Source organism: Portunus trituberculatus, chromosome 38, assembly GCF_017591435.1.
Source record: "Portunus trituberculatus isolate SZX2019 chromosome 38, ASM1759143v1, whole genome shotgun sequence".
NCBI classification, from domain to species: domain Eukaryota; kingdom Metazoa; phylum Arthropoda; class Malacostraca; order Decapoda; family Portunidae; genus Portunus; species Portunus trituberculatus.
This window is the reverse complement of record NC_059292.1, coordinates 21,463,660-21,485,433: the sequence shown is the minus strand read 5'-3', so window position 1 is coordinate 21,485,433 and position 21,774 is coordinate 21,463,660. Positions and strand designations below refer to the sequence as shown.

The 21,774-nt window shown below is 39.0% G+C and overlaps 1 protein-coding gene across 7 annotated transcripts in view; it reads right to left on the bottom strand.

The window, feature by feature from the left end:
* Positions 1-21,774, bottom strand: part of LOC123514678 (trichohyalin-like) — a 67,347-nt gene that overhangs the window by 32,922 nt on the left and 12,651 nt on the right. For 4 of the 7 annotated variants that reach the window (XM_045272722.1, XM_045272723.1, XM_045272720.1 and 1 more), the window contains exons 2-3: positions 19,769-19,919; positions 18,112-18,403 (exon numbers count right to left, since the gene is read on the bottom strand). The exons of 1 other annotated variant lie outside the window; for it this stretch is intronic. In XM_045272722.1, coding sequence (XP_045128657.1) covers positions 18,112-18,403; positions 19,769-19,908 — 432 coding nt within the window. In that variant the 5' untranslated portion in view covers positions 19,909-19,919. Of the gene's footprint in view, positions 1-18,111; positions 18,404-19,768; positions 19,920-21,774 lie in introns of those variants that run through there. 2 more of the 7 variants (XM_045272724.1, XM_045272725.1) reach the window with 2 other exon arrangements.

Below are 21,774 nucleotides of genomic sequence, written 5' to 3'. Positions count from 1 at the left end.
CACCGTTACAAAATTACCTGTTTGGCACTGGTATCAGATAAAACCTAAACAATACCCGACCCTAGCGAAGAATAATGCTGAACTCATTTGTATGGTCCCTTTTATTGCTTTGAGAGCCCCAGCTCTGTTATGATATGGTTAATAGAAGCCCTCAGTTAGCTAAATCAGATTGTAAATGAAAACCAGTCATCAACATAATCTGATTGTAACATTAAAAACCATATTATGCATTTTACTTAATGAATAAATGCCTTAATTTTTTTTGCTTCCGTGCTTTGTATCCTCGTATGGAACTGAACTACCCTTTTAATACTCTGAGCCCCTTGCCCCCTCTACAACCCAGTGCACGTCCTTGACACTCACCCCGTATACGTCCCTGCATCATATAATTTTCACAATAACACTATTACAAAGATTATGTTTAGACAGAGGTATAAAGCTGGACAAGATGAGCAATAATTACTTCACAGTATCATTATCTTACTTGGTTTATGGCCGTGAACTACCACCCTGTCCTCACCTGCTCTCTCCCTCTAAAGACACAAGAGGAAGAGTGACAAGGGGGGGAAGGAAAGAAGGTGGAAAGGAGTTGAGGCAGGCAGTATGAATTAGCACTTTTCTCTCTCTCTCTCTCTGTGTGTGTGTGTGTGTATTTACCTAGTTGTAGTTTTACACGGCCTGGGCTTTATGCTTGTGTGGCCCCCATCTCCATTTCTACACTTATCCAATTTTTCTTTAAAACTATGCACACTCTTTGCTGACACCACTTCCTCAATCAAACTGTTCCAAGTCTCAACACATCTTTGTAGGAAACTATATTTTTTAAAATTTCTCAGACATCTTCCCTTCCTCAGTTTCTTACTATGCGATCTTGTGCTTCTAATGTCATATTCTTCTCTCAGGATTAGTTTCTCATTATCCACTTAATCCATTCCGTTAATCAATTTATAAACTTGTATCAGATCCCCTCTCTCTCTTCTCTGTTCCAGGGTTGGTAGATCCATAGCTTTTAGTCTCTCCTCATATGTCATCCCTTTAAATTTTGGAGCCATTCTTGTAGCCATTTTTTGCAGTCTCTCCAATTTCCTTATGTGTTTCTTTTTATGGGTGGTCCACACAACTCCTGCATATTCCAATCTAGGTCTTATTTTAGTACTTATCAATTTCTTCATCATTTCTTTGTTCATATAGTGAAATGCTAATCCAATATTCCTTAGGAAATTAAACGTCTCTCTGAAAATTCTATCAATATGGCTTACCGGTTGATTGTTTTCTTCCATCGTCACTCCCAAGTCCTTTTCCTTTTTTACTTTTTCTAGTTCTACTCCATCTCCCATCTTATAGATTCCCACTGGTCGTCTTTCACTTTTTCCCATTTCCATGACATGGCTTTTGTCCACATTGAATTCCATCTCCCATTTTTTACTCCATTTCCAGATCTTGTTTAAGTCTTCCTGTAGTATTTCACAATCCTCTTTTTTGTTTAATGAATCTGCGCAGTTTCTTATCGTCCGCAAACAGATTTATGTAGTTATTCACTCCCTCTGGCATGTCGTTTATGTATAAGAGAAAAAGTATTGGCGCCAATACTGACCCCTGTGGCACTCCGCTGTCTACTGTTCTCCACTTGGACTTCATATCTTTAACTATCGTCCTTATTTCTCTCCCCTTCAAGTAATTTTTCATCCATCTCAATGTGCTTCCTTTTAAGCCACCCTTCTCCTCTAACTTCCATAGTAATCTTTCATGTAGCACTTTATCAAACGCCTTTTTTAAATCTAAATAAATACAGTCAATCCATCCCTCTCTCTCGTACTTTATCAACTATTCTAGAGTAGAAACTCAATAAATATGTTACACATGACCGACCTTTTCTAAAACCAAATTGGCTATTTGATAATAATTTGTTGTCTTCAAGGAACTCGATCCATTGTTTCTTTATTATTCTTTCACACATCTTGCATATTACACTAGTTAATGATACCGGTCTGTAATTTAAAGGTTCTTCCTTCCTTCCGATCTTATATATGGGAACCACCTCAGCTCTTTTCCACTCCACTGGTACTGTTCCATTTTCTACTGAGCATTTTATGATTTATATAGGACTTGCTAGTTCTTCCCTACATTCTTTCAGTATTCTGCCTGAGACTTCATCCGGTCCCATTGCCTTTTCTTCATCCAGTTCCGTCATCAACTTTTTTATTTCAAGCTTGGTTACTTTAATCTCTTTCATATGGACAGTCTCTCTATTACCCTGTGGTTTTTCAAATTTGGATTCCTTAGTAAAGACCTGAAATTTACTATTTAACAGTTCTGCCATACTTTTTGGGTCTTCCACCATTCCGTTCTCTCCTTTTAACCTTTATATTGTTTCTCTTTGTCTTATTTTTCCATATATGAATCTGTAGAACAATTTTGGTTGTTCCTTACATTTTTCGACAATATCCTTTTCATAGTTCCTTTCTTCTTCCTTTCTCACCTAAGCATATTCATTTCTTGCTGTTTTGAAGTTTTCTTTATTTTCTGGATTTCTGTTTCTTCTCCACCTTTTCCATGCTCGTTTTCTCATTTCTCCTTTGCCCTACCACACCTTGAATTAAACCAATCTTTCTTTCCTTCTTCTTTAGGTCTTTATTTCGGGACATATTCCTTGACTCTTGTTTTGTATATTTCCAAAAATAAGTTATATTTCTCTTGAACCATTTCTGAGTTTTCCATCTCCTTCCAGTTTACATTTTTAAAATAGCTCTTGAGGTTCTCAATATCAGCCTTTCTGTAATTTAATCGGTCTCCTTTGTATGATTCAGCTCTATCTTCCTTTCCTTCTTCTATATCCATTTCTAATATTACATGGTCACTCTTTCCCAATGGGCACTTATATCTTATGTAATCATTCATTTGTATATCCCTTGTAAAAACTAGGTCCAATCTCGCCAGCTCATCGTTTCCTCTGAATCTTGTGTTTTCCTTTACTCTTTGGACCATCAAATTATCTATCATTAGGTTCAGGAATCTATCTCCCCAGGCTTCTTCCCCCATACCACTTTCATAATTTTCCCAGTCCACCTCCTTACAGTTGAAATCTCCAACTATTATCACTTTTCCCCTTTCTTTAATGATTCTTGTAGGACTCCTTATTGTGTCATGTATCATGTCTTTATATTCTTGATTAGTCCATGAATTTGCTTTTGGTGGCACATATGTTCCAATGATTGTTAACTCCTTTTTATTAATATGTATCTTAATATATAGTATTTCTGATTTTCCTTCCCCACACTCCACTTGATTTACCACCATCTCTTTCCTTAACATCATCATGACTCCTCCACCTCCTTTACCCAGTCTATCTCTCCTCCATATATTATACCTTTTATCTATGTCTATTTTTATTGTGTGTGTGTGTGTGTAATTCACCACCACGGTCGTTTGCTTAGAGCTCATAGACCGATCTTCAAGTAGAACTGAGACCACAACACACACTCCACACACCAGGAAAGGGAGGCCTCAACCCCTCAAGTTACATCCCGTACCTATTTACTACTAGGTGAACAGGGGCTACACATTAAGAGGCTTGCCCATTTGCATTGCCGCTTCCTGGGACTTGAACCTGGCCCTCTCGATTGTGAGTCGAGCATGCTAACCACTACATTACACGGTGCGTGTAGTGTGTATTTACCTAGTTGTAATTTTACAGGGCCTGGGCTTTATGCTTGTGTGGCCCCGTCTCCATATCTACACATATTCAATCTTACTTTAAAAGTATGCACACTCGTTGCAGACACTACTTCTTCATTCAAATTGTTCCATGTCTCATACATCTTTGTGGGAAACTATATTTTTTAACATCTCTCAGACATCTTCCTTTTCTCAGCTTTTTACTATGCGATCTTGTGCTTCGAATGTCATATTCTTCTCTCAGGATCAGTTTCTCATTATCCACTTGGTCCATTCCATTGATCAATTTATAAACTTGTATCAGATCTCCTCTCTCCCTTCTTTGTTCCAGGGTTGGTAGATCCATAGCCTTTAGTCTCTCCTCATATGTCATCCCTTCAAATTCTGGAACCATTCTTGTAGCCATTTCTTGTAGTCTCTCCAACTTCCTTATGTGTTTCTTTTCATAAGGGGTCCACACTATTCCTGCATATTCCAATCTAGGTCTTATTATAGTACTTATCAATTTCTTCATCATTTCTTTGTCCATGTAGTGAAATGCTACTCCAATATTCCTTAGCAAATTATGTTTCTCAAAAAATTCTATCAATATGGCTTACTGGTTGATTGTTTTCTTCCATCGTCACTCCTAAGTCCTTTTCCTTTTTTACTTTCTCCAGTTCTACTCCATCTCCCATCTTATAGATTCCCATGGGTCATCTTTCACTCTTTCCCATTTCCATGGCATGGCTTTTGTTCACATTGAATTCCATTTCCCACTTTTTACTCCATTCCCAGATCTTATTTAGGTCTTGCAGTATTTCACAATCCTCTTTTTGCTTTATAACTCTGCACAGTTTCGTATCATCTGCAAACAGATTTATGTAGCTGTTCACTCCTTCTGGCATGTCGTTAATATAAATGAGGAAAAGTATTGGTGCCAATACTGACCTCTGTGGCACTCCGCTTTCTACTGCTCTCCACTTGGACTTCATATCTTTAACTACCGTCCTTATTTCTCTCCCCCTCAAATAATTTTCTATCCATCTCAATGTGCTTCCTTTTAAGCCACCCTTCTCCTGTGTGTGCGTGTGTGTGTGTGTGTATTTACCTAGTTGTATTTACGTAGTTGTAATTTTACAGGGCCTGGGCTTTATGCTCGTGTGGCCCCGTCTCCATATCTACACTTATCCAATCTTACTTTAAAAGTATGCACACTCGTTGCAGACACTACTTCTTCATTCAAACTGTTCCATGTCTCAATACATCTTTGCGGGAAACTAAATTTTTTAACATTGCTCAGACAACTTCCCTTTCTCAGTTTTTTACTATGCGATCTTGTTCTTCGAATGTCATATTCTTCTCTCAGGATCAGTTTCTCATTATCCACTTGGTCCATTCCATTGATCAATTTGTAAACTTATATCAGATCCCCTCTCTCCCTTCTTTGTTCCAGGGTTGTCTGTGTGTGTGTGTGTGTGTGTGTGTGTGTGTGTGTGTGTGTGTGTGTGTGTGTGTGTGTGTGTGTGTGTGTGTGTGTGTGTGTGTGTGTGTGTGTGTGTGTGTATTTAGTGCTTACTCCAATTTTGTGAGAAATGGGGCGGCATTGTGAGTCGCAAATTTGGAAATCGCAAAATTGGAAGTATTATTCCTATGGGAAAAATTGAATATGGTGGACCCCTCGTCCATGGTCACCTAATTTTTTCAATATTTTCCTAATATTTTGACCATATTTATATCACATATATATTGAGCCAAGTATCTTTACATATGAATGATCACAGTGTTTGTACAATGGCTACGAGAATAAAAAATCTGTCCACCATAGGTTTTTACAGCATTTTCAATTTTCTCACTGTTTATAAACACCATTCTCACAGTTGATTCTCCTACACCAAACTCTCTTGAAATATCACAGTTCCTTTTTCCATCTCTTTTCATCTTAATTATCTTCATCTTCTGCTCCAAAGTTAGCCTAATGTTTTTCTTGGTTGGTGGCGCCATGTCGCACAAAGTCGAGCACAAGGATTCCTCCAAATTTGCAGAGAGAACTCCGTTGAGGTGTATGTAAACAAATGGAAGGCGGGAGGGAGCGGGGCAGTGTTGCCAGATGAGCTGTGTTGAATTACCGCCAGATTTTTAAGAAAACTAGCCAAAAACCACCAAACTATGATAAATATAATATAAATATGATAATAATATAGTATAATATGATAAATATGAATAAATTCATAAAATATTGCCTATATAATACAGTAATATATAATTTGCGGGAACACTCTCTCTCCCGCCACCACTCGCAATACCGAGAGAAAGGAGCAAGATGGGAAAATTTTAAAAATGGCAATTTTTGGTCCTTGGTCGCAAAATTGGTGTATCGCAAAATTTTAACTCGCAAAATTGGAGTAAGCACTGTACCTAGTTGTAGTTTTACAGGGCCTTGGCTTTACGCTCGTGTGGCCGTCTCCATATCTACACTTATCCAACTTTTTTTTTTAAACTAAGCACACTCGTTACTGACACCACTTCTTCACTCAAACTGTTCCAAGTCTCAATACATCTTTGCGGGAAACTATATTTTTCAACATCTCTCGGACATCTTCTCTTCCTCAGTTTTTTACTATGCGATCTTGTGCTTCAAATGTCATATTCTTCTCTCAGGATCAGCTTTTCATTATCCACTTTATCCATTCCGTTGATCAATATATAAACTTGTATCAGATCCCCTCTCTCCCTTCTCTGTTCCAGGGGTGGTAGATCCATAACCTTTAGTCTCTCCTCATATGTCATCCCTTCAAATTCTGGAATCATTCTTGTAGCCATTTTTTGTAGTCTCTCCAACTTCCTTATGTGTTTCTTTTTAAGGGGGATCCACACAAATCCTGCATATTCCAATCTAGGTCTTATTATAGTACTTATCAATTTCTTCATAATTTCTTTGTCAATATAGTGAAATCCTAATCCAATTCCTTAGCAAATTATATGTCTCTCTGAAAATTCTATCAATATGGCTTACCGGTTGATTGTTTTCTTCCATCGTCACTCCCAAGTCCTTTTCCTTTTTTACTTTCTCCAGTTCTACTCAATCTCCCATCTTATAGATTCCCACTGGTTGTCTTTCACTCTTTCCCACTTCCATGACATGGCTTTTGTCCACATTGAATTCCTGTGTGTGTAATTAACCTCGGTCGTCTGCTGGTCACACTGCCAGTCTTCCCCATTATGGAGTGAGCTCAGAGCTCATAGACCGATCTTCGGGTAGGACTGAGACCACAACACACTCCACACACCAGGAAAGCAAGGCCACAACCCCTTGAGTTACATCCCGTACCTACTTGCTGCTAGGTGAACAGGGGCCACACATTAAGAGGCTTGCCCATTTGCCTCGCTGCTCCGGGACTCGAACCCGGCCGTCTCGATTGTGTGAGTCGAACATGCTAACCACTACACTACGCGGTGTGTGTGTGTGTGTGTGTGTATTTACCTAGTTGTAGTTTTACAGCGCCTGGGCTTTATGCTCGTGTGGCCCCATCTCCATATCTACACTTATTCAATCTTACTTTAAAAGTATGCACACTCGTTGCAGACACTACTTCTTCATTCAAACTGTTCCATGTCTCAATACATCTTTGCAGGAAACTATACTTTTTAATATCTCTTACACATCTTCCCTTCCTCAGCTTCTTACTATGAGATCTTGTGCTTCGACTGGCATATTCTTCTCTCAGGATCAGATACTCATTGTCCACTTGGTCCATTCCGTTTATCAATTTATAAACTTGTATGAGATCCCCTCTCTCCCTTCTCTGCTCCAATGTTGGAAGATCCAAAGCCTTTAGTCTCTCCTCATATGTAATCCCTTCAAGTTCTGGGACCATTCTTGTAGCCATTTTTTGTAGTCTCTCCAGCTTCCTTATGTGTTTCTTTTTGTGAGGGGTCCACACTACTCCTGCATATTCCAATCTGGGTCTTATTATAGTACTTATCAGTTTCTTCATCATTTCTTTATCCATGTAGTGAAATGCTATTTCAACATTCCTTATCAAATTGTATGTCTCTCTGAAAATTCTATCAATATGGCTAGCCGGTTGATTATTTTCTTCCATCGTCACTCTCAAATCCTTTTCCTTTTTTACTTTCTCCAGTTCTACTCCATCTCCCATCTTATATATTCCCACTGGTCGTCTTTTACTCTTTCCCATTTCCATGACATGGCTTTTGTCCACATTGAATTCCATCTCCCACTCTTTACTCCATTCCCAGATCTTATTTAGATCTTCTTGCAGTATTTCACAGTCTTCTTTTTGCTTTATAACTCTGCACAGTTTCGCATCGTCCGCAAACAGATTTATGTAGCTCTTCACTCCTTCTGGCATGTCATTTATATAAATGTGTGTGTGTGTGTGTGTGTGTGTGTGTGTGTGTGTGTGTGTGTGTGTGTGTGTGTGTGTGTGTGTGTGTGTGTGTGTGTGTGTGTATTTACCTATTTGTGTATTACAGGGCCTGAACTAAGCTCTCTGTATCCTGTCTCCTTGTCCATTCCTGTCATATCTCTCTTTCATTTGATTGACACACACCGCATCAACGACATCACTGCTCAGTTTATTCCACTTATCAATGCTACGATGCGGGAAACTGTATTTTCTCACGTCATTTAGACAGATGTCTTTTATTAGCTTTTTTCCATGTCCTCGGAGATTATTATTTGTGGTCACCTTTATCAACTCTCTGTCCAGTATGTCAATCTTGTTCACCAATTTATACATAGTTATCATGTCTGCTCTTGTTCTTCTCTCTTCTAATGTGGTCAGCCCCAGGTTCCTCAGTCTTTCCTCATAGTCTAACTCCCTGAGTCCTGGTACCATCCTTGTTGCCAGCCTCTGTACCCTTTCTACCTTCTTCACATTTTTCTTCATATGCGGTGACCAGACACAAGCTGCATATTCTAGCTGGGGTCTTATTAAGGTACATAATATCTTTTTCATCATTCCTTCATCTAGGTAGTGGAATGCAAGGCCAATATTTTGAAGCATGTTATATGTTTTCCAAAAAATCTTGTTAATGTGTTTCTCCAGTGACAAAGTGTTTTGCACGCTTACTCCTAAGTCTTTTTCCTCATTAAGTGTTTTGCACGGTTACTCCCAAGTCTTTTTCCTCATTGGTCTCTTTAATTTTCTCATCACCCAGCCTGTAATCCCAGTTTGGTCTGTATCTACTTCTTCCCATTTTCATAACATGGGTCTTGTCTATATCAAATTCCATCTGCCACTCCTTACTCCACTCATATATTTTATCAAGATCTTCCTGTAACTTGTTACAATCTTCCACATTCTTTACTCTCCTCATAATTTTAGTATCGTCCGCAAACATGTTCATGTAACTGTCAATTCCTACTGGCATATCATTGTGTGTGTGTGTGAGCATGCATGCATGCACACTGACAATACTAATGATGTTAGTGATAGTAATGGTATATAATAATAATAATAATAATAATAATAATAATAATAAAAACAATAACAATAATAATGAGAGAGAGAGAGAGAGAGAGAGAGAGAGAGAGAGAGAGAGAGAGAGAGAGAGAGAGAGAGAGAGAGAGAGAGAGAGAGAGAGAGAGAGAGAGAGAGAGAGAGAGAGAGAGAGAGAGAGAGAGAGAGAGAGAAATTCCTACTGGCATATCATTGTGTGTGTGTGAGCATGCATGCATGCACACTGACAATACTAATGATGTTAGTGATAGTAATAGTATATAATAATAATAATAAAAATAATAACAATAATAATGAGAGAGAGAGAGAGAGAGAGAGAGAGAGAGAGAGAGAGAGAGAGAGAGAGAGAGAGAGAGAGAGAGAGAGAGAGAGAGAGAGAGATTGTGGGAAATAGTGCAGGGTTGGTGCTAATCCTTCCTGGATTTTCCTCCTCTCTTGAGTCCCTTCCCTTCATGGTGGGGGTTCACAGCCACCACTCAATTACAGGCTACTTTTTAAACCCAGCTGCAGAAGTGGCTGATGAATGTGTACTGCAGCTTATTTAGAGAAATGATTACCCTAAACTTTTTTGCAATGTATGAGTGAATAATATTTTCTAGAGAAGTGGAAATCTGATGCATTATCATCCTATCATGCTCCAGGAAGTCACCATTGAATAAACAATCACTTGTGAAAATTTCATGTCAATCAGATGAATACATACAGCAAAGCAAGAACAAAATTATGAAAAGTCTTTAGGAGCAAATATCTCAGTGTTATTTTACACTTCAAAAATTTTCACAAAATCGGAATAAACTCTGATCAACTTTTGTCTGGTATTATTTTAAACAATAATAATGCAATTTTTCCATTGCAATTAGATTTTTCATAATATGTATAGAAAACGGGAGAGAGAGAGAGAGAGAGAGAGAGAGAGAGAGAGAGAGAGAGAGAGAGAGAGAGAGAGAGAGAGAGAAATGGAGGAAGTGGGGATGAATTCAAACAGGATATTGAAAGAAAAAATGGATAAGACATGAATGAAATAGAAATATAACAGAAGATAGGAATAACAAAGGAATAACCAATCTTCCTTGCATTGTTGCTCCTGTTGAAGATGGACTTATGTTTTGTATGGCCACTTTTGGTTTTGCTCCCTGGGCCTCATCGGCATATTTTGAATTTGGTAACTTATTTCTTACAGGTCTATCCACTTCATTTCATTCTTCCTGGGAGCATGTGGGTGTGTGGTGGTGTGCACTGGCGGCCAGGCCTGGTAGCTTTGTGTGTGTGGTGGGATGCGTTGGCGGCTGTTTATGGCTGGCCCTTGTTTGTTTCCCGCGCCGTCATCTGGAGTCTGGAGTGTGTGTGTGTTTTATCTAGTTGTATTGTACAGGGTTTGAGCGAGGCTCATAGTGTCCTGTCTCCATGTATCCATTTGTCAAATTTTTCCACCGTTCTATGTGGAAAACTGTATTTTCCAATATCCTTCACACACTGCCTCATCCTAATCTTCTTTAAATGTTCTCTTGTTCTCCTAGCTTCTTCTGCCACCAGCACCAGGTCTTCCTTGTCTATTTTTTCAATGTCATTTATTATTTTATACATTGTTATTCGGTCTCTTTGTTCTCTTCTATGTTGTATGGTTGGCAGTCCCATTTCCTTCAGCCTTTCTTCATGAGTTAGGTCCTTTCGTTCTGGCACCATCTTTGTAGCTATCTTCTGAATCTGTTCTAATCTTCTTATATCTTTTTTTTAGAGCTCAGAGATCACACCACTGCTGCATATTCCAACTAAGAACATATCATGCTAGTAATAATTATTTTCATCATATCTTTGTCCATGAATTGAAATGCCACTCTAATATTAGTCAACATTTTACAGGCATCATAGCACAGTTAAAGGTTTAATGAAAGTAAAAATTATGAAGTTAAACATTTAGGCAGTTTAATTTAAGACTAAGTCATTATAATGTACACTAATGTATGTAACTTTATAATGTTGATGATCTTAAATTTATGAAGGGAAGGAGAGTGAAACGGCAAAGACACTAACCGGCAACCTGTGGAATGTAAACAAAGGGCGCATCATTGTACTGCATACAAAACTTATGTACCACATTTCCACAAGGCTTTCCATTTTATCCACTGCAGAGTCATGAGTTCAGGTGGTTCTTTTTAGCTTGCAAGGAAGATACGGTCTCACCAGCCTTCTTAATAGAGTCTGCTGACTTGAAAATAGTAGAGACAATAGATGGAGTCAAGCTATGGTAGCAAGCAATGCTATTAGTTTTCTCGCCTCTCTCGTGTCTATGAATAATATCCAGCTTCACTTCGAGAGTAAGAGACTTCCTGGTCTTTGTAGCAACGCTAGGCGACATTGCAGGGCGTTTTGGTGGCATGTAAAGTGAGGGAAGACGAGCTGCTGCTGACGCTATTATTGTTTTGAACTAGGGGGAGTGAGTGGTGTGCATTTTGTCCACGAGAGGCGCTGTTGTATTCAAAAGCTTATCGGCTTGCGTTATACAGCGGGGCTTTCAAACTTGGAAAAAAATTACCTGGATAAAATGTCATTAAAGTGAGTTTGGTGTTCGTTAAACGAGCAGATGGTAGTAAAAGGAAACGTTCGTTGTAGCGACATTTCGTTGAGTGAACTTTCTTTAAGCGGGGCTTGCCTGTATATGCTAATCCCAATATCTTAATTATATGTTTTTCAGGGTTCAGATTTTCCTGTATAATCACTCCCAGATCTTTTTCCTCTTTAGTCTTCACTATTTGTTCCTCTCCCATCACATAGTTCCATACCAGTCTTCTCTTACTCTTTCCCAATTCCATTTTGTAACATTTCATTTCTTGGCATTGAACTGTAATTTCCACTTTTTACTCCACTTGTAGATTTATTTATATCTTCCTGCAGCAGCAAACAGTCCTCTTGGGTTTTGATTACTCTTAGCAATTTTGCATCTTCAGCAAACAAATTAATATACAGTAAGTCCTCCTTATACAGTACTTCGTTATCCAGTAAATTCACAATTACTGTGTTTGGTAATTACTACCCTCAATTCTATTTACGGTAAGAAAAATTCACAGATACAGTATCTGCCCGTGTTTTGTGTACACCGTACTGTAGCGCCACCACGCCACCACAACAATCAGTCTCTTCCTGCGTTTCCCAAGAACACAAGTGAAATCCCTATGTCATGTTTTTTGTGGATATTATTATCACGACTCACAGTGACGCACCAATAATGCCCCCAAAACATTCTGCAGACACTGCTGGAGTTGAAAAGGCAAAGCAAAAGAGGAGTAGTCTGACATTGGAGGTAAAATTAGATATTTTGAAGAGGAAAGAGCAGGGAGAAGGTATGTCCACCATAACTTGAAACTTGGGCCTAGCCCAGCCGACAGTCTGTACAGTGTTAAAGAATCGTGAGGTTATAAAAAAAAGCTGGAGAGAATGTAATGGATCTGCAGAGCAGAGCCTTGTCTGCCCACTCAGAGTAAGGGCTGAAATCCCTCCTGTCCCTTAGCCTCGGAAGGGACATCATCTGATAGAATACATGGCGAGTGAAAGGTAAATAAAAACATTTTCTGTTTATTTCTTTTGTGCAGTACTATTTCACATTATTTTATATGACTATTTTCATGTATTTTCATGTCTGTAGGGGTGACTTTCGACGTGCTGAAACACATCCCCTATTATTACAAGTTATAATCGGTTCGGTATATGGTAATTTCAATTTCTGGTAAGGTTTTCAGGAACACATATGTACCATATAACGAGGACTTACTGTAACTGTTTACCCAATTTTGTATGTCATTTACATATACCTGGAACATAATGGGGGCTAACACTGATCCTTGTGGCACTCTACTTGTTACTTTACCCCAAGATGAGTATGTATCTCTGATCACAGTTCTCATCTCTCTGTCCTTCAAATAATCCCTAATCCAATCTAACAAAGTTCCTCTCAGTTCTCCTCTGTTAACTTCCAAAGTAGTCTGCCATGAGGGACTTTATAAAAGCCTTTTTTATGTCCAGGTATACCGTGTCCACCCATCCATCTCTGCTCTCCAGCCCTGCTATTACTCTTGAGTAGAAACTTAATAAGTTTGACACACATGACTGTCCTGTTCAGAACCCAAATTGTCTGTTTGCTTTCACCCATTCCATTCTCTACTTTATCCTCCCCATCCTGTATTTTTTTTTGTAGGCTCTTTAAAGAATCTTCATAGTTGTAACATGTAGCCTTTACTATATCGCTTTGTTTCTTTATCTTCTGCATCTCCTGCTTCATCTCTTGATTTATTTCTTTTACTTTCTCACATTCCTCTAATCTCACTTTTAGTTCAGTGTTTTCTTTTAATAACTTGTCTTGTTTTTCCATCATATTTAACATCACCTCCTTCATGCATCTTATCTCCCTTTCCACGTTTATCAGCCTCCTCATATTACCTCTATAATCAGAATAATCCTTTTCCGTATTATCATAACTCAGTCTCTTCAGTATCAAAATTTTATTTATTGTGGAGACAGGAGATCCCTATGGCCCTCTCTTCCCCTTGTACACATGTCTAGGTCAGGCTCCAACGCCTGCTGAAGTGCTTCCCTGGAGCTGTTTTCATGTGTCTTGTTGGTATGGCTTCTTGACAGCGTGTCAAGGCATACATCAGACATACATCAAAGCCAGTGGAAAGTTAAAGCATATGATGACTGGTAGGATCTGCTCTGAGGGTAACTGAGCAGGATCAATGAGGAAGAAAAAAAAAAAAAAAATAAATAAATAAAAAAAATAAAAAAAAATAAATAAATAAAGTAAACAGAATAAAATTTTAAAATAAATACAAAATAAGAAATAAATAAAAACAAAATAAAAACAAAATAAAGTATATATACAGGTAACTCTTGATTTACACATGTTTAATTTACACGTTTTTGTTAATACGTGACCGAAATTTTTTTTATAATTAATTAAATTTGCGTGATTGGTTTGCTTATACGCGATTTGGCCCAACCGCATTTTCAAACTGAGCGCCAGACGCAATTTCAAACTGCGCGCCAGACAGTTCCGCAGCTGGCTGATAGGTGGGAGCTCCACTGCCATGGACGTACTCTTCTGCTACACAGTGATGCAAAAAGAATTTTCCAAGAAAAAGTGCCAGACCACCGTGTTTTCAAGAAAACACGAGTGGAAGATGTAGTACCAGAAGAGGATGTGGATGATCCCATGGAAGCAGAGGATGATGACATCCTTGACTGGGAGGTGGACAGCAACGGCATGCGCTTGTGAGAGGTGAAGACATTGGCGTCCTGCATTTATTTTTTTACTAGTGTTCACTTTTAAACTGTAGGGTTATTTTTGATAAGTGGATTTTTGATAAAGTGGAAAAGCTCAGAGGGAGATGGTTACCGACTGTGGTGTGAATGGTGAAGGCAGTGACGCAGTGAGTGTTGTGTTTGTTTCTTTGCTTTTTGTTTTCTCTTATTATTTTTTGCTTTCTCTTATTATTTCTTGCTTTTCCCTTTACTTTAAATACACTTCTAGTATTTAGAATGGTAAATAATAAAAACATGTTAATTTAGCCAAATAAATAGAGTATTTTGTACAAATTTTTTGGACCACATCTCGCATCCCCCCTATTATCTATTGTTTCTTATGAGAATTACAAGTTTGTTTTACGCGAATTTTGATATATGTGATGCCTATTGGAATGCATCTATCGCGTAAATTGAGAGTTACCTGTATTTATCTATCTATCTATCTATCTATCTATCTATATATATATATATATATATATATATATATATATATATATATATATATATATATATATATATACAGTAAAGTCCCGGGTTACGTCGGTCTTGAGTTACGTCAAACTCGTAGTTATGTCAGTCCACTATAAGGCAATTTGATTAAAAAAATTGAAAATTTATAAATCATAAAGTGCAGGATTTATTGTTATTGTTGGTGGCTGCCCGCCACACGCTTGAATACAATAACACCCTGCCTCACTTACACCACACCGTCGCCCCTGGCAAGAGTGTTATCCTACTTCTGCGTTTACTGACTCAAGTTCTTAGTATCTTGCTCAATGGCACCAAAGAGAAAACTCCTTAGTGACAGCAGTGATGCTAAGAAAAGGAAAACCATTATGCTACAAGAAAAAGAGGACATAATTAAAAGACATGAGAAGGGAGGCAGCAGCTGTGTGTGAGGGAGGAAGAAGAAAATGGGAAGCCCGTTACCATGACAACGGGAGGTTGACGACCTTGAGGGCTCGCACACCCATCACAACAATAACAACTCCGGAGCCTTCGCCTGGGCCACACGACACTGCAGCTGACTTGCACCGTCTGCGCCTGTCTGCTGATCCCTATTGCCCTTTCCTATTGCATTTCCTGCCCGCTGCCCACGCTTCTACTCCCACCGCACTGCACCACGCTCCCAGCTGTCCGCCCTGTGGGCGCCACAACATTCGACCTGCCCACCCTCCTGGCGGCCTCAGGCGTCCACCCCTCTCGGCAACCTGCAGTCCTTTGCGTTCGTGGCCCTAATCAACAACAAAAACAAGCTTGTGTTTCATATTCCTACATAGTTGTAAATAATATAACAATATAACCTTTAACTTACCTGAATGACCATAAACAATGATTGGTTGAAAACTCGATAATATGCTTTGAAATGTACAGAAACTCGAGTTACGTACAAAATTGACTTACGTCATGTTTTAGGAACGTAACTCTGACGTAAACCGAGACCTTACTGTACTACTATATGGATATCAATTTTGGCAGAACTATATGAAAGGAACAAACATCACAGCTGTGGAAGGCAAGACTCCCTCTCCCTGATAAGGACAAGGTCTGGGTACTGGAGCACTGATATCTCACAGTACTATATAGAAAAAGGCTAAGAACATAAGAACAAGATGGAAGCTGCAAGAAGCCAGTAGGCCTACACATTGCAGTCAGTAAATGTTGAAATGCAAGCTTCAGAAATCATGCAGTTGCCACCCTATGATGGCTAAACTGTTGGATGCCATGCATAAATGATTATATATAGTATCAACCTATGAAGTTGTTTGGAACAATTCAAGCACAACTCAAGAGAAAAATATCTAAAAAAAAAAAAAAAAAAAAATAACCAGCAATTCTTATGAACATTTTACATTCTAAAAGCAATCTTTATTTATCAAATCTACCATTCTATATGAGAGGCTGGCAATTGCACACTGGGTAGTCCAGATGAGGCACCACACATTCACACACTTAGCCCCGTCAGACCCCCACTGGATTCTTTTTTTTTTTTTTCTTTTTTTTCCCACATACAAGTAGATTTCCAAACACCTAACAGCATGACACTGACTTAATGGTAGCATATAGAGTATAGACAGACAGGGAATGGCATTCACATATAGAGCTGTGTGTTGAGTGCGTGATGCATAATGGAGACTTCTGTAAAAATAAAACTGTATCCAAATGACTAAAGTATCTTTTTATCTCTTACTTGTGAAAAGTACCCCAGTGGTATCTATCAGGCTCTGGCCAGCCAGACACCTCAAACAGCCATGAATACTGGTGGCCACGTGATGGTCTTGCATAATACGATGGTATAAAAGAATCAAACTGTAATAGTAGACTGCTTACTAATCATCACTATGCTGATCAATACTTGTATAAGCACTTGTGATGAGGTATTACATTGTTCACTGTAGCTGTTCATCATTCATCACAATTCATTGCACTTGTTCATGGCTTCATTGCTGCAGACTTGACACCCAAACAATATACTACAGCTGGCCCTGGTATAATTATCATCTTGCCTAACATCCATATCTTCCCTGTATGATGATGGATAGCCTATGAATCTCTCCCACTTTATACCATCACAGATAGCTTCTTCCCTGGTGTTCATCTTTCTCAGTCTTCCTCCACAGTTGGCCCAAGCAGCATTGTCATAACTGATATATTATTGTTCTGGATTCTATCACATCACTTATTGAAGCAATTTAACATATCCAGCTTGGTATCTACAGAACAAACACTCAGTCATCCCACACATATCTCGTAAAGGCCTTTTTTTGTTCCTCTTATCATGCATACAATGTACCTCCTGCTTATGTACAAACTTCTTATTTTGCACACCAAACATCTGTTACCAAATTTAAGTCATAGTTTGTATTCTTGAATGGCCTGAGTTCTATAAAATGATTTTAAATGGCCAAAGAAATTAATTCCCCTGAGTGTCTATTTCATAGCAATAGTGCAGAATCCTTCTCAAACTATCACTAGTCATGGAAACATCCTTGAAAACTACAATAACTTCCACTTCTCACACTAATGAAGCAAATAATTTGAGAATTCAATACTTAGACAACCAATTAAAAAATGAGTTATCTACTTTCTCAATAAACATAAGATGAACCAGTAATGAAACATACATCACAAGCTTATATAAGAACTTGTAGGAATGCAATAACTTGCAGAGAAAGGCAAGCAACAAAAGCAAAGGCAATCAATTGATCACTCTGCTCCTCTCAAAAGCCTTACAATTTGCAGAGTATGTGATATGGCTAGGCCCAAGGCCTATATTTAGAAACACAAAAGACAATTAGTCAGGTTCTCAGGTATTGTTCCTCACTGATGTACTAGAATCCTTGTTAAATAATCACTAAAATCATGAAAACACTTGAGCACTAAAACTTTCCACTCCGGCCCAGTGAGTGAAAGATTCTTACTGAACTATTCAAATTAGCCAAGGTAAGACGCTGAAACGTCTACAAGGTCTTAGGCTCTGTGCACCCCTCTAGGGACTGGGGAAGGAGGAATGAACGTTACTATTGCTGGCATGACGTACAAGCAGGATACGGCAGGGCATGCATGGGAGGCTAAATGAGAGCTTGGATCAGTATTTGTGCATGTATATAGGGTGCATGGACACCAGGGCGCAGCATTGGTGCTTGTAGTACTGCTTTGAACACCTCCCCACCTGTCCTACCACCTGTCTAAGTGCTGGCTGCTGCTGCTGCTGTGGCTGTTGATGATGATGGTGGAGTTGGTGGTGGTGGTGGTGGTGGTGGTGATGGTGACGATGCTGCTGCTGTTCTTGTTGTTGATGTTGCTGCTGCTGCTGCTGCTGCTGTTGTTGTTGTAGTAGTAGCTGTTGTTGTTGTTGATGTTGTTGTTTTTGTTGCTGCTGCTGTTGTTGCTCCTGTTGAAGTTCATGTGGTTGCTGTTGGTCTTTGGAAGAAATCTGATTTTCTGTCTTCTTTAGGTGGCTTCTTTTCATCAAGAGCAGCATTGGGGAAAAGTTTGTCATTACTAACCCTAATAGATGCAAGAACCTGGCCTGTAACTGATGCTTTTTGCAGTGCACAGTTCTCCTTTCCTCATACACACACACACACACACACACACACACACACACACACACACACACACACACACACACACACACACACACACACACACACACACACACACACACACACACACACACACACACACACACACACGCCTGGTAGCTCAGTGGTTTGAGTGCTGGCTTCACAAGCCAGAGGACCAGGGTTCGATTCCCCGGCCGGGTGGAGATATTTGGGTGTGTCTCCTTTCACGTGTAGCCCCTGTTCACCTAGCAGTGAGTAGGTACGGGATGTAAATCGAGAAGTTGTGACCTTGTTGTCCCAGTGTGTGGTGTGTGCCTGGTCTCAGGCCTATCCGAAGATCGAAAATAATGAGCTCTGAGCTCGTTCCGTACGGTAACGTCTGGCTGTCTCGTCAGAGACTGCAGCAGATCAAACAGTGAAACACACACACACACACACACACACACACACACACACACACACACACACACACACACACACAAACACAGATGAAGAGCCAGAAAGAAAAGATAAGACAGGAAGAAAAGAAGGGAACATTACTGACCAATACTCTTCTTTGCTTCAACCCCAACCTACTGGCTTTTGTGTCAAGAAAATATTTTTTTTCCATGCAGTTAAGTGGTACTCCTATGCATATTGAATGTTTAGTGAGTCTACCTCCAAATTCTGCAGTAGTATAGCATTTGCTTCAGAAAAAAACTATGTTAGCTCAGCCCTATAAGGTATAAAGAGGAGAATGTTCCAATGTGTAATAATATATATTTACTTTGCCATCTAGTTCTCACTCCAAAACACATGGTGGTGTTGAGGTGTCTATAACATCAACACTGTTCTTGTTCTCATAATTAACAGTTTTAGTAGGATGCTGTGTTATACAATGGCAATAAGAGGCCTTCAATCATCAAAACCTCTGTATCAATATCAAGGTTGTAGTCCTTCTAATTAAAGAATAATATTATTGAAATGCAGGTGAATTCATAAATCCATTAAGTTTAATTAATATTTTTAGAAAATCTGAAAAATGTTAATGTAACCACTCATACATGCTTGTCTCAATTCAGTTAATTTTCAAGTAATTCTGAGGCAGCTTTTCTTTTCAATTCTTTATTAATAAATGAAAATTTTAACACATATACCATAACGAAGTGAAAAAAAAATCTTACTAGTAAGTTTAAAAGCAAATAAAAGATTCTCATACTGCAAAATGCCATCATCAACAAATGAAGATAGGAATACACAGGCTTTTGAGAATCAACTTACTTCTTCCCGTCTGCTGCTTTGGTCCTGTCTGCCTCGGCTTGGCTGACCTTAGCAAGGCGGTGAGAAAGGCTGGTCCGAGGTACCACAAAGTCTGTCTCAGCTTGGCTTGAGGCCCTGTGAGGGTCTACCAGTGGCATCATGCATCTAATACCTGCAACACAACATGCACTCTTTCGTAAGTTGTATCCCCGTTATGATATTAGTCTAGAGTAGAAGAAATCTATCTTATGTTATGTTATTTTTCCAAATACAAGCAAACCCCGCTTAACGAACGTTCACACAACGAAATTTCGCTACAACGAATGTTTCCTTTTACTACCATCTGCTCGTATAATGAACACCAAACTCGCTTTAATGAAACTTTATCCAGGTAATTTTTTTCAAGTTTGAAAGTCCTGCCGTATCACGCATGCTGACAGGCTTTTAAATACACCAGTGCCTCTCGTGGACAAAACGCGCACTACTCACTCCCCTACCCTTCCCCATTCTAAGTTCAAAACAATAACAGAGTCCAGCAGCAGCTTGTCTTCTCTCGCTAAACATGCCACCAAAACACCCTGCAACTAGCCCTGCAATGTCGCCTAGTGTTGCCAAGAAAACCAGGAAGTCTCTTACTTTCGAAGTGAAGCTGGATATTATTCACAGACACGAGAGAGGCATGAAAACTAATAGCACTGCTTGCCACCATGGCTTGACTCCATCTAGTGTCTTTACTATTTTTAAGTCTGCAGAAAGCCTTGTGGAAATGCAGTACATAAGTTTTGGATGCGGTACAATGATGCGCCCTTTGTTTACATTCCACAGGTTGCCACCTAGCGTTTTTCCTGCTCCACTCTCTCTCCCTTCATTAATTTAAGATCATCAACATTATAAAGTTACTTACATACATACATTAGTGTACATTATAATGACTTAGTCTTAAATTAAACTGCTTAAATGTCTAACTTCATAATTTTTACTATCATTAAGCCTTTTACTGTACAGTGATGCCTTGGAATACGAACTTAATCCGTTCAAAATTTTTTTCTTACTTCAAAGCATCAAAATACATGTATTCTTATGGAAGAAATTATAATTCGTTCCAAACCACCCCCCAAGACCAAAACAAATATATACTACTATTACTATCATGCTATAACTATAAAAGATAGGAAAATAAAGCAGGAAAGTAAGCAAAATGTAATACAGTAATCGCCCGCATATCTGGATTATAGCAGCCAAGGCCCTGGCAGATACGCGAAATATCCGGATACGCGGAATTTCCTTTCCCAATCCCTTATAAATTGAGAAAAAACATATTCATAACCCAAATGGGTAAGAAAACAAGGTATGAAAGCACATTAAATGATTGTGTATACAATAATGACTTCCTGGAGCATGGTAAAATGATAACATATCAGATACCTGCTTCTCTAGAATATGTGATGGTTGGGAAGGTGCCATCAGCAGCGTCATGGCAATCTGCCGTTTTACAGCTGAACTGGACACTATCTGAGTCATTATTAGTGTGTTGAAGTGAGATAATGATAGTTAAGTATTTATTGCTTGTCTGGTACAGCTTTCTACCTCTGTCACAACATAATCTTTCGTAATAGTGTTATTGTGAGAGCTATGTTGTTGTGATGATGAAGGCAGTAAGAAAAAAAAAAGTGTTTGAAAAAATCATGTCTTATGATATAGAGAGATGGTGGAGAAGCCTGGCAGTGAGGCAGGGTCTTGGAGGGTCTTGGGGGGGGGAGATAACACGAACGATGGAGGGGAGAGGGGAGGCCAGAATTGAAAGTCCAGCTGTCTCCCAACAATACATTTGTTGTTTGTTTCTAGTTGTCTTCTCTTCTTGATGTTTCTCATTCTAATTCTTGTCAACTTATACCTGTCAGGCAAAACTTAGAGAGCTAAATGACACACCTCCCTACTTGACTCCTGGCCACGTACTGTCAGGCTATGACATAACCACACAAGACATTTAAAAATGTCTTCCTGATGGGAAGGGTATTTAATTATCA